The sequence below is a fragment of the Aspergillus ambiguus genome, assembly GCF_047715705.1.
Source record: "Aspergillus ambiguus strain CBS 117.58 unplaced genomic scaffold BDV59scaffold_65, whole genome shotgun sequence".
NCBI lineage: Eukaryota > Fungi > Ascomycota > Eurotiomycetes > Eurotiales > Aspergillaceae > Aspergillus > Aspergillus ambiguus.
The window spans coordinates 20,053-36,233 of record NW_027395578.1 but is presented as its reverse complement, the minus strand read 5'-3'; the positions used below and the strand labels follow the sequence as shown (position 1 = coordinate 36,233).

The 16,181-nt window shown below is 51.5% G+C and overlaps 8 protein-coding genes across 8 annotated transcripts; 3 read left to right on the top strand and 5 right to left on the bottom strand.

Moving 5' to 3' along the window:
* The first annotated feature begins 150 nt into the window (after positions 1-150).
* BDV59DRAFT_149449 (uncharacterized protein) lies at positions 151-1,346 on the top strand. Its single transcript, XM_073687337.1, has 2 exons — positions 151-1,146; positions 1,305-1,346. The coding sequence occupies exon 1, from the start codon at positions 321-323 to the stop codon at positions 963-965; it is 645 nt and encodes a 214-aa protein (XP_073542829.1). The 5' UTR covers positions 151-320; the 3' UTR covers positions 966-1,146; positions 1,305-1,346.
* Positions 1,158-3,659, top strand: BDV59DRAFT_149394 (basic helix-loop-helix domain-containing protein). Its single transcript, XM_073687335.1, has one exon. The coding sequence runs from the start codon at positions 1,600-1,602 to the stop codon at positions 3,151-3,153; it is 1,554 nt and encodes a 517-aa protein (XP_073542828.1). The 5' UTR covers positions 1,158-1,599; the 3' UTR covers positions 3,154-3,659.
* Position 3,660: 1 nt separating this feature from the next.
* Positions 3,661-4,991, bottom strand: BDV59DRAFT_149399 (putative mitochondrial 2-oxodicarboxylate carrier protein). Its single transcript, XM_073687336.1, has 5 exons — positions 4,843-4,991; positions 4,769-4,779; positions 4,685-4,714; positions 4,537-4,623; positions 3,661-4,472 (listed from the first exon to the last, which is right to left on the bottom strand). The coding sequence occupies exons 1-5, from the start codon at positions 4,921-4,923 to the stop codon at positions 3,761-3,763; spliced, it is 921 nt and encodes a 306-aa protein (XP_073542827.1). The 5' UTR covers positions 4,924-4,991; the 3' UTR covers positions 3,661-3,760.
* Positions 4,992-6,641: 1,650 nt separating this feature from the next.
* On the bottom strand, positions 6,642-7,957 carry BDV59DRAFT_189333 (YoaK family protein). Its single transcript, XM_073691595.1, has 3 exons — positions 7,639-7,957; positions 7,561-7,590; positions 6,642-7,509 (listed from the first exon to the last, which is right to left on the bottom strand). Exons 1-3 carry the CDS (start codon positions 7,766-7,768, stop codon positions 6,911-6,913), a joined length of 759 nt encoding a protein of 252 aa, XP_073542826.1. The 5' UTR covers positions 7,769-7,957; the 3' UTR covers positions 6,642-6,910.
* A 1,407-nt stretch (positions 7,958-9,364) lies between these two features.
* Positions 9,365-10,801, top strand: BDV59DRAFT_149376 (isocitrate lyase/PEP mutase family protein). The gene is made up of 3 exons (XM_073687334.1): positions 9,365-9,671; positions 9,723-9,870; positions 9,934-10,801. Exons 1-3 carry the CDS (start codon positions 9,426-9,428, stop codon positions 10,554-10,556), a joined length of 1,017 nt encoding a protein of 338 aa, XP_073542825.1. The 5' UTR covers positions 9,365-9,425; the 3' UTR covers positions 10,557-10,801.
* BDV59DRAFT_189330 (putative GPI anchored protein) lies at positions 10,801-12,378 on the bottom strand. Its single transcript, XM_073691594.1, has 2 exons — positions 11,513-12,378; positions 10,801-11,433 (listed from the first exon to the last, which is right to left on the bottom strand). Exons 1-2 carry the CDS (start codon positions 12,369-12,371, stop codon positions 10,847-10,849), a joined length of 1,446 nt encoding a protein of 481 aa, XP_073542824.1. The 5' UTR covers positions 12,372-12,378; the 3' UTR covers positions 10,801-10,846.
* Positions 12,379-12,867: 489 nt separating this feature from the next.
* Positions 12,868-14,124, bottom strand: BDV59DRAFT_211538 (uncharacterized protein; the record flags this gene model as incomplete). Its single annotated transcript, XM_073695824.1, has 2 exons — positions 12,868-13,875; positions 13,930-14,124. The coding sequence occupies 2 exons, from the start codon at positions 14,122-14,124 to the stop codon at positions 12,970-12,972; spliced, it is 1,101 nt and encodes a 366-aa protein (XP_073542823.1). The 3' UTR covers positions 12,868-12,969.
* Positions 14,125-14,285: 161 nt separating this feature from the next.
* On the bottom strand, positions 14,286-15,347 carry BDV59DRAFT_211536 (glycosyl hydrolase family 61-domain-containing protein; the record flags this gene model as incomplete). The annotated part of the gene is made up of 1 exon (XM_073695823.1): positions 14,286-15,347. One exon carries the CDS (start codon positions 15,345-15,347, stop codon positions 14,286-14,288), a length of 1,062 nt encoding a protein of 353 aa, XP_073542822.1.
* Between the last annotated feature and the right edge of the window lie 834 nt (positions 15,348-16,181).

Sequence of the window (16,181 nt, the reverse complement as noted above, 5' to 3'; positions counted from 1 at the left end):
ATACTCGGTAAGTCGCCCTTTCTTCTGCTTATACTTTGTTTATTCCATCCCTCCATCGACCTACATGTGTGGCCATCCAAAGAGAAGAGAGGGATCCCCTCGCCCCGCGTGGGGATTTCTCCGGAGAAAGTGTGGAAGACGACGAACTTACCAGACTCGGGCTTTCTGTCTGTGCCCCAGGAAGTTGTGGCGGGGAAAACCCCGATCAGCTCTGCACGGAAGATGAACCGGTCGGAGGGCGCTTATTCGACGATCCCTTTGCCCTAAACGGCATCCTGGTGGAGCGGAGAAGAGAGATCCGAGGGTGAGTCTCCCCGCCGATGGGGAGAAACGAGCGAGATCAGCCAAGAGAGGAGAGTGGGATGAGAAGAAGACAGAAAGAAAGAACGAAAGAGAATGAGGGAGTAACGACAACAGAGAGATCTACATGGGATGAGAAGAAAAGGAGGCCAGAAGCAACAGAGCAGCAGAGGCAGCGGGATAATGCCCGGCTTCACCGCCCTTCTGGTTCTATTCTGAGTGTCTCTCCCCCACTTCTTCTCCCTCTCCGTCTCTCTCTACCCTCTCTCCCTCTCTCTTCTTCTCTCCACGTTGTTCGTTTCCCTCTCTTGGGCGATCGCCTCTGGCTGTCATCCATAAACCCCTCCATCCGACTTATCGTCCTCCGCATACTCAACCAGGAATCCTCCTGTTGGGCCCGGTTTCTTGTCCGTCTTCAAGCCCGGTTCGTGCTTAATCATTTGGCCTGGTTCCAGCCCCATCGCCTCCGCGGACCCAGTTCAACCCATAGTACTATCAATCGATTGATTTCTTCTTTCCTCTTTTCGCTTATGGCCACGCATCCCCTTTCTTTACCTCTGTTTATTTCTCTCTGCGCTCTGCGGCTTCCCTCCCCAGATTCGGTGTTACTCATAGCGACAGATCCTCACCTAGTTCTCTCCGATCGTCGGTGGCCCAGCTTTTGACTGGCATTTTTGCCGACTTGGCCGCTTTCGAATCTGACTTTCTTCTCCCCGCGACCTACCGTTGCCAGTCATCCCTAGCATCACGGCAAACTCTGCTGTTTTTGCCGTCCAATCGCCACAACCGTCTCCCAAGGAGCCTTTTGCTGTCCCCTTGTGTTCATTACTTCATCATCCTTCTAAGGTTGGTAATGCTCCGCTTGCCACGCTTTGCCTGTCTCACTCGCCCCTCGTCCCCCTGGATTCCCCCCCCAGGTCATTGCCTTCCGATTGTCGCACCAAGATCCGGGGTACTTGAAGCGTCCATCAGCTACCTATTTATTAACTCATTCTCCTCCACAGGCATTACTGCCCGCGCTCTCCGATTTTTCTCATACCTTTCATGCCTCGGCCCAACTCCTTGCCGCCTTGTTAAACCTCCGAACCCTTGCACATTCCAGTATTTCGCCTGCAGAGCTGCAAGCCGATACAAGCCGGAGATTGTCTCACACCGAAACGTTTATCTCCCCTCTTTTCGGTCGACATTCGTGAGATTCCCGGCGTCCATATATACCCAGGACACAGCCAGTGGATTAAGAAATCTGCATCGTAAGGCGATCCCCACTCACGTTCCCGAACCTCATCGACGTTCGTCGCAATGACTGAGGCGAGCATTTTCATCAAACCCGATCCTGACGAATTCAGCAGTGATCAGAATCACTTCATGATGTCGCATTACAATCAATTTGGGAACACCAATGATGGTGTTGACCCCTCCGAACTAACCATGCAGAACAGCGGATTCATGTCCTATCCTTTTGGGTCACAGCAGAACATGTCATCCAGCTTCAACTTCGGTAACTCCGGGATTGACACCGATGAGCTGTTGGACCTGGAGATCAGTGGCCAAAATGGGATCCAGCGTGGGGATAGTATGAACTTTATGCAAGATCAGCATTCCAGTGCCGGTATTTCTATGAGCCACCCGGGCCAGATGTCGCAGATGTATTCGAACACGCCGGATGGTGCTCCCATGCACAGCCCATTCATGCACAACAGCTTCAACTACGAGCAGTTCCGCGCTATGCAGCACGGACAGCCCGGTTCTCATCTGCAAAGTGGCTCCCATTTCGAACAGAACTATATGAATGCGAAAGGGCGACCCAGCCTGCAGACTATGGACCGTCCCGCTGAGGGCCGCAGCCCGATGACTCCCAAGACTCCCGCCATGGGGGGTTTGGCCCTTGGTACCCCGGAATCGGGCAGCTTTCCGACTCAGCCGATCCGCACCGGCCTCCACCACCGGCACCAGAAGACATTGTCCAACCAGTGGGATGGTACGCCAGGAAGTGCCCAGTCGTTTGGCGTGGAGTCTCCCATCTCTTCCCCTCCCCATGCGCATCATGCGGGTATTTCGGAGATTCTGAAGTCCGGAAAGCACGCATCCTTGCCTGCCAAGGTCGATACCCACATGCCCGGCTCCGCGCAGGACTTGGAGTCCCAAGAAGCCAAAAGACGCCGCCGGCGAGCCTCTCATAACCTTGTGGAGCGACGGCGACGGGACAATATCAATGAGCGTATCCAGGATCTGTCCCATCTCGTCCCTCAACACCGCCTGGAGGATGACAAAGTTCGGAAGCAGTTGGTCAACAACACCGCCATGTCCGCCACCGGTTCAAGCTCCAACCCTGCTACGTCTCTCTTAGCCGGAGGGAACGGCCGTCGCGCCACCGCTGGCAACATCACCATGGGCCTTCCTATTGAAGAAAAAGAGAAAGGTCCCAACAAAGGAGATATCTTGAACGGTGCCGTGGGCTGGATGAGGGATTTGATGTGGGCCCTGCATGTCAAAATCCAGCAAGAGTCCGAGCTTGCGGAGTTGATCTCCAGCCTCGGTGGAACGTGGCCATTTGAACAGACCGAAGAGGAGAAAAGGATGCGAACAGAGATCCTCGATGCGCTGGAGAAGAACGACCCCAACTCATTTGCCTACAGCCGTGCCCCGGGCACAGGGCTCCGCGTTCCCAAGCACACAAACTTGGCCGGTGACCCCGTCTCCAGCAACGGTACATTGAGTCCCCAGAGTCTCAGCCCACCATTCAACGGCGGCGGCACGAGCAATGGGGCTGGCCAGGCTCAGTACTGGAGCAGCTCGGGTCACGCCGGGATGAGCTTCAAGGAAGAAGACGAATATGCCATGGAGATGAACTAGATTCTTCTTCCAAGGCTCGGTGACTGATTCTATGATGCATGTCATGACCTGTTGCATACAAAGGCGTCAAACGGAGGGACGGTGCGGTTGACCGGCGTACGCGGAAGTCTTGACATCAGACTAATTGGATATTTGCTGATTATGGATATCATTTTTCCTGTTTTCTCCCTGATTATCGTCTTGCTTAACGCTCTTCTCTTCTCTTCTCGTCTTTGCTTGATGCAATTGTTCCCTGGATCGGACTTGCTATACACTATACATGTTCTTCGCACATAATGGTGCCCAAGGCCGAACACTACTTTGTTACTCGTTGAGTTGTTCTTTGCGATGGCAAGTTATTTTTTGCTCTGGCCGCGCTTTCGCCGGCTGAGGACGTTCTACATTGTGGATTCTACTACATCGATACCCTTGTTTCGTTGTCCTAATTAATACTGCGCGTTATCCTTGTGTATTCTTGAGTCGATTCGATCATACCGCATATGATGTTGCTTACACGTCGATTGAAAGATTTTGCAAGATCTCTCTGTAGCCGTAGTAATTGCTGTACGAATGGATTCCAAATCTAACATGCACGATCTATTTTCAACAACAGCAACAAGCACGCCACTTACTCGCCACGCATCTTCCGGAAGAAGTCCATGACACCCGTGAAGACGACGAGCAGGATACCACCACCGGGACCCAGCCGCAGCACCTTGGGCATGAATCCCTTGTACAGAGCGCTGAAGCCCTCCTCCTTCATGACAGTACCGACGGCGGGCCAGGCCCAGTTGTACTTGGGAGTCTGGCCGGGGACCTTGGGGCTGTTCTGGATGCGCGACTTGACGACGTCCATGGGGGTGTTGAGGATGGTACCGGCGGTACCCCCGATGGTACCAGCGATGAGGTCGTTGCGGGTCTGCTCGGTCTTGTTGCCAGGCTCAACCTTGGGCAGCTGGGCGCGCACCTGGAAGATGCAGCCGAAGTAGCCCGAGTTCCAGAGGATGTGGCGCCACAGGGTCGACTCGAGGCCGTTGTACAGCGCCAGCGGGCCCTCGGCCTGCACGATCTTCTTCACCACGTCCAGCATGCCGTTGTACTTGCCCGCCGACGCCCGGTCCTGCAGACGGATCTTCACCAGCTCGAACGGCACCACCACGAACGACTCCGTCGCGCCCGCCGTCGCGCCCGTCAGCACCGCCAGACTCTGCGTCTGCTTCTCCACCCCGAACAGACCCCGGTAAAACGCGCCCCAGCTGTCGTTAGCGGCGAACTTGGTCGCGCGCTTCGGCGCCTCCATGAGAATCGGCGCCGTGATACCGCGGTAAAGACGGGAGGCTCTATGTGCTATCGGTTATTGACTGTCGGGGTCGGGGTCGGGGCTGGGGAGAGAGCTGGACGTACCCCTCGTTCTTGACAATCTTGCGCAGACAGTCGAACATGCCATTGTAGTGTTCCTCACCGGCGGTGGCGACGCCCTTCTGGAGTTGTCTGTGAGAGTTGGGTTAGCGCTTGGTTGATCGTGTGGGGGCGGGCGGACGACAGAACTTACACGCGAGTCTTGACGACGTCCAATGGGTACCTGGATTGTTAGAATTGGTGCAATTGCGGGTATTTGAGGGAACTAGGGTCGTACATGACCAGAATCTGAGGTCAATGAGTTAGCGGGAGTAGGTGGATATGGCATGGTGACGGTGAACGTGGGCGTACCTCGGACACACCAGCCACCGCACCAGCGGCGAACTGGTAGATGAATGGAAGGGGCTTCTGCTGCTGCGGTTGCTGGGACATGATGTTGGACAGCGACGAGTGACGAGGAGGGGAATTGAAGCGGAGGGAGAGAGGAGAAAGAGGAGGAGAAGCGAAGGAATGCAGGATGGAGATGCGATGAGTAATCCGTCGGAGAGTCTCGGTGGCTACTCCGCTCACCGGCTAAACCCAAATCGGGGGATAAACTCTCCCCCACGGGGCTTTACCTTGTTTGCTTCATACTTCAACGGAGATGATTGAACCCCCCTCCCCTCCCGCCAAACAACTTCTCGATCTCTCTTTCGAAGCTACTCCGCGAATCTTCTGAATAATCATCCTTATGCTCTGTGACGGGCGTGGCACTCGTATCCTCGTCTATCCGCATGCGGATAGCGAGACCATCCTTGATAGCCGGGATGAGAGCACGGACGGCAACGCAGCTCCGCGGAATCTTCACCATAGTGAGTGTCCCGGTCAAGGATGGAGTAGGCCCTTCCATTCTTTGCAGTAGAAGTATCTAGCGATGTTGAGGGCGGACTGGTGCCGCGCTCGCAGAGGGAACAACCCTCCTTGTGGACCAGCCCGGGATCGCTGCACTTGTTGCCGGGACTAGCATGACGCTCAAAGGCGTGATCACGTATTCCTAGTCAGCGTCGATATCGCGCAAAGGCGCCACAGGTTCCGGGACGTTCTCTATGGGAGCAGCCACGCGACTTTGATCAGGGCTTGAACGGTAGGGAAGCCATAATGGCTTGTTGGACCTCCCAGTGAGGATGTCTTTGCCAAAAGTGACGTAGAAGGAAGAGATATTGCCGACGTAGAACTCTGATGCGTACGTGCCGGCCTCATGTTGAAACTGCCGGTCCAGACTTACCACGGTTTGAGTCCTGCACGGTGTGTCACGACATCGGATCACTCAATATTTCTCTGGCTATCCCCTGGCCTTTTCCCACTTATCTTTGGCTAATATATTCACTTCAGACTGGGATCACTACCACCCCCACTATATGCGTTACTCAATGCCATTAGCAATCTAAGATCTTATCCGGATCTTACTTCGGAACCGCTTCAGCCATACACCAAGACTATCTCAGATCTTCAGCCAGGGTATGCAAAGCCAGGCACACAGAGGCAAACTGTTCCGGCAAAAGACTGTCCTCATAAATGGCGGAATTTATTGGGCATATGGGTTGCGTAGAAGTCAAACGAACCAATACTAGAAGCCAGCCGAAAATCCACTACGGCTTTATCGCATCTGGAAACCAAGTTATAAAAGCTGCGGCGTAAAAAGACCGACTGGCCCGGAAATATATTGTACTTTTCATTAAAGCGGATGCAGCAGGCATAATGAACGTTGCTCAGTGCCTAGTCATTCGCGATATTTGTGATTATGCAGAGTCCGATAAGAACAAATCTGGCAGGCATATGCTTCCGCTACTGCCGCAGCTTATGTTAAGCTGCTTCTTCCTACCTGAAACGTCAGAGTTCTTGACATCAATACTGTACAAATGGCTTCTTCACTTATTGGACGTCAACGTGAAAGGTGAAATGAGGGAAGAAGCGTTGTCTCGTACTGCTACAGTTTAACGGTCAAACTGCGGGTGTCATACCGGCACGTGGAGCTTTTACTGGGATTATTACTCCGTTGGCAGATATCCATATCATGTTAAGAACTGGACACGATCATAGACCACTTCCTAGGGGAGGAGACCAAGGCGATACTGCACGGTTAGAAGCCAGAATCGATCAAGATAATACTAGTTTGTTGGAACGATATGTTACGGCTTCCCACCACATGTTCGTTACAGCAAGATTGACCCAATACAGACCTAGTGATCAAGGGAAGTCTCATATTCTGGATCAGTCTGTTCGTTCCTGTACGCTTCGCCAGAAGAGTCGATGCAAGATCGGCATTCCCTTTTTAGTTCATCTGTAGATCAGCCCACAGCCCATAACCGGCAATCGACGCTCTGTATCTCCGACTGGATATCAGATCACTTCATGATATGTAGTCTCTATCATGTTACAGTCAATGGCTGTCAACATCTTCTTCCCAGAACACCCACGCCGCGCTGATGACAAACTTGATGGCAGCGACTAGCCACATCGCAGCATATATGTCTCCTGTAGTCTTGGTGATCCATCCTCCAGCAATCGCTCCCGCAAGAGTAAGAACAAAAGCAACTACCCGTCGGTCCCGTTTCTTGTTTTGAAGAAGGAATAGCTTAGGGTCTGACACTAGGTCACATAACAGGCTAGTAATCACAACCGTTGGGATCTCGTTATAGCCAAGAGCGCGACTGGCGACAATCTGTCCTGCTGACTGAATACTCAGCAACACTATGGCTGCTTCCTGGCTCCACTCAGTCTCCATATGAATTTTGCCTTCCTGTTGAATGCCCGGGATAGTCTCACTCTGGACTAAGAGGGCTGTAACCATGAGGACAATAGATTGGATTAAAAATGAGATAATCAATGTGCGTCGCTGCCTGGGGCCAAGGGCACTGTTCAGACGGGCGAATAGGAAGCACCCAAGTACGAAGCATCCGATCGATGTCAAGGACCGGGCCCAGCCATAAGGGCGCGAATTTTGGTTGGAAGCTCCTAGGCCGACGAAGATGGTGTTTCCTATGGCAGTTATAAGACAGGGAGCAAATCACTTGTGATTCGAGGAGGTACCAGTTTGCATGGATACGAATGTGTTGTAGGCTGTGGCTATTAGCTTCTGGCGTAATCTAAGGGTACGTAAATGCTTACCATTGTAGAGGGTACTGTCTACTAGCCCCGAACAGAGACAGCAAGCGTAAAGGAGTTTATCAGCATGCTTCGGGGTGATATCAGTCTTGAGTTTGCCAAGCCAATCTTTTTTAAGGTCGAGACTTGTCATTGCGAGCACGACAGGCCGATTGTCAGATAAAGAGTCAGCCAAATGTAACTGCGTTGGTCCCGGTCTCGTAAATGTTCAACCCAGGCTCGGTCCTTGATATATCGAGAATTTACTCTGAGATGCCCGAGTAGCGTGATACCCTAGTAATTGGCCCCTCTTTTAGAGAGAGCAAACTGCAGATATGATATACTCAGCTACGCCCAAGCCAAGCAATATCAGAAGCATTCTTAAAGGAGACTATGCAGTTGTCTGAGGCGATGTAACCATAAGCCAGGCCTCGACAGCCAACTGGGTAATTTGCTGCTTTCTTCCGGAAGATCGCCATCGAATTTTGATGATATGCAGCCATCGGGTACGGACCGAATCCTTTAGCCATACGCCGAGAGTCTTGGTTCTGCGCGATAAGCTGCGGAATTTGCGCCATGCCCTCCGACAAACTTGTTACTATGGGAAGGGTTATGAGTTCCGTTCCGCGTTAGGTATCATATCAGTTGTACCGAACTACACGAATTCGCCATTAGCGGCGATGAATCCCCCAATGCATAATATCCCGCTCTATTTGGCGAAGTAGAAACCTCCAGCGATGCCAAGGGCGGAGTTGGGTTTGCCAAGGCTCTCGGCTGCAAAGCACCAGGACCGACGGCGATGTGGAAGAACGAGGAGCCTTCATCGCGATAAGCCTACCATGATATGGGCAGCGAGGCTACTCCAAACAAGTGAGATTCATGGCTAATAAGTGTCACAGACCTCGTTCAGCAAGCCACTCCAGAGGAGATGAACAAGTGGAGAGTGACTTCAAAACACTTGTATGTCTCCGTCTGGAGTTGAGTAGTACGTACACGCAGTAGACTGACAACCTTCCGTACCTGTGATAGGGATTGTCTCCCTCGCAATTCCCCTCTTCCGGCTTTGTCGAGCTCCGGACATTTTCGCTGTAGGCCCCGGCGAGGCAGGGTGCGGCAAATTAAGGGTCCTTGGTTCCTCGCCGATATACTTCAGGCTTGCCCAATTTTGCCTTTCGATTGTCAAGGGTGGTCAACCTCAGAGACCAATTACGTATAGTCTGGGCGCGCGTGATGATGATGCTCCCGGTAGAGTGATATTTACTATGGCGAAAAATTGAAGCCGTTTAGTGTACCCATTACTTCAAGGTATGTCCCGAGATGACCTTGGCGTGTTTCCTCGGGGGATATCTCCTGCATGACGGTCTGGACCTGTTCCCATGACTATTGTATGCTTCCTAGAGACGTTGCCAATGCCACAACTAGAGCACGGCTCTGAACGCCTATTGATGGATAAAGTTCCATTGCGCTTCCATGACACGCCCTCGCAATTAGCTACGTGCATGTTCTTGCTTCTCTGGGAAAACCTAGACTTGTCGGTAGCCAAAGAAGGTTGATAACATCTGGAATATGCTCCTTGGCGCAGCATGAATGTCTCACCATTCAGCCATTCTGCAGGTATTGCCGCTGAGAGAGCACCCCCCACGCTGTTCAGCTTCAATGGTTCGGCGGTTCGTCCGACGGGTGATATTCCATCCGGAGAGCAGTATAAAAAGCCCCGTCCATGCAGGAAATGCTGAGGATACCCGTTCAAATAACAGGATAGGATTTTGTTTTGATTTTTATCTTTCAGTCCCCAATTCCGAACGCCTACAATGAAGGTAGAAGACAACCCGTCCCAGACGTCCAGTGTTGCGATCACCATCAATGTGGAGAAGAATGGTTTATACGAGATCAATGGCGTTAAATATGAGCCATCCGTCTCTGTTAACATGCTCACGGGAGCAACCAAGTTACGGCGTCAACTGCGCGAGTCAAATGAGTTGATCATTTGCCCGGGAGTTTACGACGGACTGTCTGCACGGATTGCTATCCAACTTGGCTTCAAGGCTATGTATATGGTATGCCTCAGTATCTATAACAAGGTCAAGCTTAGAAGTCTAATCTTGCAGACTGGAGCTGGAACCACGGCATCGAGACTTGGGATGGCAGATCTTGGACTGGCGCAACTGCATGATATGCGCACCAACGCCGAAATGATAGCCAACCTGGACCCGTTCGGGCCCCCATTGATTGCTGATATGGATACCGGATACGGTGGTACGACCCTTGTTTGTCTGCTATTCGCAAGCTTGAATGCCACAATTACTTACCGCATGCTAGGGCCCCTCATGGTTGCAAAGTCCGTCCAGCAATATATCCAAGCCGGTGTTGCTGGCTTCCATATTGAAGATCAGATCCAAAACAAGCGATGCGGACACCTCGCGGGCAAAAAAGTAGTAAGCCTGGATGAGTACCTTATCCGTATCCGAGCGGCCAAGCAGGCCAAGGACAGTCTACATTCCGATATTGTTCTGATTGCTCGCACCGACGCCCTCCAGCAGCACGGCTACGATGAATGTATTCGTCGACTTAAAGCTGCCCGAGCTTTAGGCGCTGATGTCGGCCTGCTCGAGGGCTTCACATCGAAGGAACAGGCAAGACAGGCAGTACAAGATCTTGCCCCATGGCCTCTGCTTCTGAACATGGTTGAAAATGGCGCAGGACCGGTAATCACAACTAAGGAGGCGCAAGAGATGGGGTTCAGGATCATGATATTTTCCTTCGCATCATTGGCACCGGCGTATCTGGGAATTAAGGCAGCCTTGGAGCATCTGAAGACTCAGGGAGTCGTAGGAACTCCAGAGGGCGTGGGCCCAAAGAAGTTATTTGAAGTATGTGGGCTTATGGAATCTGTTCATATTGACACAAACGCTGGTGGCAGTGGATTTACCAATGGGGTTTGATTGCGGCGTACCTTATCTACTGCTTTTCAGGCAGTTATGCACAAGTCGATCCGGTGATTTGGGAAGATATATGATTGTCCTTACAATCTAGGGGGAGTCTTTTGGTTTTTATGTGTTTTTTCTCCACGCTTGGTTTCTTATGCAGTCAGACCTCTACTTTCACGGTATACGGTCATGCTCCTTCGTGAATGCAATGTACCAGACATCCTTGCTCTTTACGATCAACCTCGGGCTTCCGCAGTATATCACACGTTTAGCTGTGTTAATATCTACCCACTCAAATCTTACCTCTATACTAACACAAAAGACACCATCGACACCGCTAGAATCGTCATCAAACTCGCTACGTTCATCCGACTACCCAAATTCCTGGGTGCCTCCTTGGCCACGGTCCCCGTCACTGTCGACGTCGCAACCGCAGTGCAACTAGACCCGCACGCATAGCCCGTCGGGCAACACCCTCCTCCGACGGTATCGGCACAGCTAAACCATCCACTCGCGCAACGTCCGCCTCCTGTTCCGACGGCCGGTGCCGTCGTTTCCGCCGGAACGACGATCGTGCGGCCGTCCGTGGTGATCATTGACGACGATGTCGTCGGACACGACGTCGTGTCGCAGTCACGTCCAGTGCGGCAGCATCCACCACGGTACACTGCGGAACAGGCGTAGAATCCGATCGGGCAGATGTCACCCGTCATTTGGGAGGTGGTTGCGGTGGAGAGACTCGTGGGCCGGGCCGGCGGAACCAGATCGCCTGTCGACGTTGCAGTCTGACTGGTTGTCACGGTGGTGGATGTACTCGTAGACATGGAGGCGGTGATGGTAGATGTCATGACCGTTGAATGGGCGGTTATGGTTACCGTGTATACCCTTGCGCCTGGTCGTTGTTAACATAGGCTCGTATGCATTTTTCCGAGATGTAAGGAAACGGAGTGGTAAAGCGAAGGGAAACATACATCCCCCAGTGACGCATTCATATCCCGGAATACAGCATCCTCCTCCTAGAGACGCTGCACAGTTGGTATATCCAGCCTGGCATGTTCCGATGCTGCCGGAACAGCTTTGGCCCTGGGGGCAACACCCGACATCACCAGAACCCGTGTCTTTTACTAACTGACACGTTTCTCTCCGGCTACAACAACTTTCTGGGCGGTTGATGGCGGCACAAGAATGCGTGTCGGCGGGACATTGGAAATCGCGCCGCAAGAGCGGTGACAGATTTCCGCTGCGCGGCATCGGATGATCGACCGGAACAGCCGGTCGGTAAGTATAGACTCGGGATAGCAGATCGGTCTCTGCTTTTGCGAGTGCTTCCGAGGGCTGGTCTTGGAGAAAGGTTGTGCTGACAAGTGGTGTTGTGTCAGAGAATTGCCAGTAGTGGTGGAAGAATTTCTCCCCCTCATCGTCGGTCATTTTTCTAACTCCGCGTATTCCTGGTAAGAGGAACTGGGATTGAATGGCTTCATTGCGTTCGAGGATATCTCCACCGAAGGCTGTGTTGCTATCGTTTAGCCCTGACACAGAAGCTACTGCGAGAAATAATGAAGCCGACCCCAAAATTACTGGGAGATGCATAGCTGATGGGCTGGTGCGATTGAGGGGTGGGAGGGGTAGGTTTGCAACGGTTTCCTGGTGGAGAATAAAATATTTTCTGTTTAAATAATAGGTTATATGTTTTCTTCGTGGTGGTAAGATAGAGATCAATATGAATTGCCCGCGGGGAAGAACCAAAATGAGATGGCTGGGATAGAAGTGAAACAGCCTATCGGTTAAAGTGCGCCTGAAGTCTGCAATGAGATACTCCACTAGGAACATTTTTCTGCCCACGTTGGGATATGTAGATATGAAGATATCTGTGGAATTGGGGTTTTCTGGATTAAACTGGCCAACTCCGCCAATGATACTAAGCTCGATTGGACGTTAGAATGCCGCCTCAACGGATACTATGCGTCACGAAGGATTGAGAGAAGCGAAAGTGAAACTGCGAAAGAGAAGGCGTACGAATTCCTGTATGAAAAGGATAAAATACAGGGAATCGCCAGAATGGAAGATAAAAGAAAGAAGACGGGGGAAGGACGGCTGGAGGAGAATCCTTATGAAGAGGATATGCTTTCTTAAGATGAAAGGAGTTCCATCTATGGGTTAGCAGTCACTGAAATAGAGAATTTCTCATGAAACTTTTAGGAGAGTCAACAGATTTTGGCATCTTGCATGCTAGAATCAAATGAAAATAGCAGCAGGTTTGAGAAAGCGCCATGAAGTCATGTATGTAAGAAGACTCCACATAGTATTAAGGGTAAGCTTGAGGATTCCAGATATCATTATAAATACATTTAAATACCCATCTTCACCGACCATTCCGGTAAGCCCAAGGCCTTACAGTCTCTCGAGGAAGTGCCGGACATCAACTGACTTAAGAAGCGTAAAGTACCTCTGGCAGGGAAATCACTCCGAAAGCATACGCAGCCCATAAAATAGCACATTCAGTAATAAAAACCGTCGTAGACCTCACTATATGCAGCCGACACAGTCCTATAAATGTCTTTCCACGTACAAAGCGATACACCCCCTGTCTGACATTATCTTTCTTGACCAGGCGCATCTTCCCCTCCGCAAAATCGCGCATCTTGGCGCGGCGCCGGCCTGCTGCATCGGGCAGGATTGTCGCCTCTTCATCGTCTAAGAACCGCGCCTCAACGAGCGTCAAGGCAATTGTCGCGGGGATCAGAACCAACACGCGAATGAGCACCCGTGGGAGAAGTGTGAAGACCTCGCCAAAGGCAATGAGATGCGGGAAAAGTTCCTTGGGATCGGAATCGTAAGGAAAGATAAGATTGCCGGAGCGGTAGACGATATGAGGGAGACGCAGCATAGCTGCGCCTGCGGTGGCATAGACAAGAGTCGGGATCAATAGGGCTGACCAGCGCCGTGCATTGTGCACTGGTCGGGTGAACAGGTTTCTGCGGGCACAGATTGTCGCATGGGTCCAGGATAGGTGTAACTCGGAGAGGAGGATACAGGATATTATGTCCAGGAGAGCTCTCGCAAGGATAGAAAGCCCTACTAAATCGTGAAGTACCGTTTTTAGAAAGGATAGGCATAGGTGATAGATGACGCCAGTGCTGAGTCCGCGGAAAACCATGGGGGTACCCCCGGTGTTGCAGAGAAAGTTGAAGGCTTTTAGGGGACTCTGGAAAACGGGCGATCCGTAGTTCTGCTCTTTCTGCTGCTCGTTGTCATTATTACGGGATGGCGTGGGCATCCGCTCGCTTTCGAGAATGAACATTGTTGGGAAGACATGGCCCATGATGTAGCATATCTTGGACATTTAGTTCCAGTTATGGGAGTGGTGTATTGTACAATCGTGGCTTACTAGGCTACTTGAGATGCCGCAGATGAGAGAAAGAAGCAGGCGGGAAAGTGACTCCTTACTAATATGTTTCTCGTTCTGGCTGCAGGTCATCCAGAAGGTTTGGAATTGAATGTAGAGCAAATCGCCATCATGGGGACTGCCCAGACGGCTGATGAAACGTAATATGAGGTGAAAGATGATCGCGAGGAGATTCATGATGGCGGTGGAGTTGGAGATGGAAGAAAGAGAGAAGCGGGAGGTAAATAGCAACCCTGACGTAGTCTTACTCTACAAAATATTCCCGGTCACTTAATAACATACTATTGCAGATTCCAACCTATCATCCACCCCATACTCTGAATTAAGAACAGTCCAGCTTAGGTACTAGTAGGAATACACTGAGCATAGTAGGCATTGTACGTCGTACAAGTAGCCGAAGCCACGCACGCCGTCGCGCCTGTCCATCCAGTTCCACCACATTGGCCATACACAGTCTGGGTTCCCCCTGCGGCGGTGGTTGTTGACACTTTGCTAGTAGTTGTGGCTGATTTCGTTGTCGTAGTAGAAGTCTTCGTCGTCGTGACGAGAGTTGTGGATGAAGTCGTCGTGGCTGAAGTGGTGGTCCCACCGCTGGAACTGCCGGCTGTCGCAGTTCCAGACGCCGTGATGGCCGAGCTAGATTGCACGATTGACACGGCTTGCGGGATGAGTGTAGGTCCCGGCACAATATAGCTAATTGACGTGTAGATGTTTACCAGGATCCCCGGATCAGTTGGGGTATATAGCTCTGTGCCGAGGACACCAGAAGGCTGCACACTTCCCGTCCCAGTGATCTTCAAGTTGAAGCACTGCATGTAGTTCTGGGCACCGTTCTCGCTCCCGGCGCCGTGCAGGGCGATCAGCTCGTGACGGAGCACGTAGTTCCCGGGTGCGATAGTGGGCGGAATCTCCACCATCCAGCTGTTATTATTTTCAATCATTTGATCGTCTCCCCACACCCCTGGCACGGTGGTCTCGTCCACAAGGCCAACGCCGTCGATCTTAAAGAACTTTAGCGTTGTCTTGTCAACCGTCTCGCAAGAGCCACCGCAGTTGGCCAGGTAATCGAGAACTGGACCGTGGTGGCTATCTGGCCAGGTAGTCCATTGAAGGCTAATCTTGTCTCCCGCAGCTATCTGAATATGACCCTGGCCGTTGGTTGCATTCAGATGACAGATTACATCGGACGTATCGTATGCATCTGGGGAAATGAACCCGTTTGCGGTGTTGGGGGTCTGCCACGCAGCAACCAAAGGTGGGTTGGAATTGTAAGGATCGGAGTTGATATCCCAGCCTCGGTAAGAAACTCCATTGATCACGATGTTGGTTACATGACCGTGAGCAGCAACCTGGGCGGCCAGAAGACCGCTAATGAATATGGTGGATCGCAGCGTTTGCATTTTTTTTTTTTTTTTTTGGCAGATGATGTAGATGATAGGAGCAGTTTAATAGATGATCCGCGAGCGAAACATCTCTTTATATGCCTCCCTGTGGCATACTGTCGGGAGTATTTACCAGAAGAAAAACGGCGGTCTCTGAAGCGAGTTAGGCTCATAAGCCGGAACGATGGCACTGATTGAAGTTGTAGTGGCTATCAAAAGATTTGTGAGTATATCTCCGACTCCAGGTCACCGCTGAGTCGTCAGAAGAACGCCACCAGCGCGTGGAAACAATTTATAAAAGCCCCAGATTCGTATAACAATGTATGTAGCTACATTGTATTTAATATAGACCTTCCATTTGCAGGGACACGCGTGACATGGTAAAGCGGAGTAAATTGGGCATGTCAGAGCAGCATGAAGCGGCGCTCATTGGTATATGATATAGATGAAGTGACATGTTTTCGGCGCTACTTGTTCTAGTAGAGCGCAGCGCCGCAACAAACGGTCCGCAGAACTAAACTGGTTTCCCCACGGAGTAACCCTGGCCGATGCGTGGGCGTGTGTCATTCTTCATGATCATGACCGAGGGAATGCAGGGCATCCGCCTCCAGAAAGGAAAAGTACCGGCATTGTTCATGCAGTTATTTAACGCCTCCAACGCCACAGCGTCTGAGTACAGGACTTGGGTGAGTGTTGGTTCACAGGGCGCCTTATTCGCTTGGATTGAGTTGAACTTCGATCAAGGGCCAAATATGAGCAATGCAAACAGGGGGAGGCCCTGCAAATGCTCAACGACGATTCAGAATCTTGGGATAGGTGACTTCAAATCAAGCGCTAAGAAACCGATCTCCA

Coding starts and splice junctions, on each gene's coding strand:
- BDV59DRAFT_149449 (XM_073687337.1), top strand. CDS start 321: ATGGGGAGAAACGAGCGAGATCAGCCAAGAGAGGAGAGTGGGATGAGA.
- BDV59DRAFT_149394 (XM_073687335.1), top strand. CDS start 1,600: ATGACTGAGGCGAGCATTTTCATCAAACCCGATCCTGACGAATTCAGC.
- BDV59DRAFT_149399 (XM_073687336.1), bottom strand. CDS start 4,923: ATGTCCCAGCAACCGCAGCAGCAGAAGCCCCTTCCATTCATCTACCAG. Junction 4,624..4,684: donor GACGTCGTCAAGACTCGCGT/GTAAGTTCTGTC, acceptor CAACTCTCACAG/ACAACTCCAGAAGGGCGTCG. Junction 4,473..4,536: donor AAGATTGTCAAGAACGAGGG/GTACGTCCAGCT, acceptor GATAGCACATAG/AGCCTCCCGTCTTTACCGCG.
- BDV59DRAFT_189333 (XM_073691595.1), bottom strand. CDS start 7,768: ATGACAAGTCTCGACCTTAAAAAAGATTGGCTTGGCAAACTCAAGACT. Junction 7,591..7,638: donor AGACAGTACCCTCTACAATG/GTAAGCATTTAC, acceptor TAATAGCCACAG/CCTACAACACATTCGTATCC. Junction 7,510..7,560: donor ATTCGTATCCATGCAAACTG/GTACCTCCTCGA, acceptor TAACTGCCATAG/GAAACACCATCTTCGTCGGC.
- BDV59DRAFT_149376 (XM_073687334.1), top strand. CDS start 9,426: ATGAAGGTAGAAGACAACCCGTCCCAGACGTCCAGTGTTGCGATCACC. Junction 9,672..9,722: donor GCTTCAAGGCTATGTATATG/GTATGCCTCAGT, acceptor CTAATCTTGCAG/ACTGGAGCTGGAACCACGGC. Junction 9,871..9,933: donor TATGGATACCGGATACGGTG/GTACGACCCTTG, acceptor ACCGCATGCTAG/GGCCCCTCATGGTTGCAAAG.
- BDV59DRAFT_189330 (XM_073691594.1), bottom strand. CDS start 12,371: ATGTTCCTAGTGGAGTATCTCATTGCAGACTTCAGGCGCACTTTAACC. Junction 11,434..11,512: donor TGAATGCGTCACTGGGGGAT/GTATGTTTCCCT, acceptor AACAACGACCAG/GCGCAAGGGTATACACGGTA.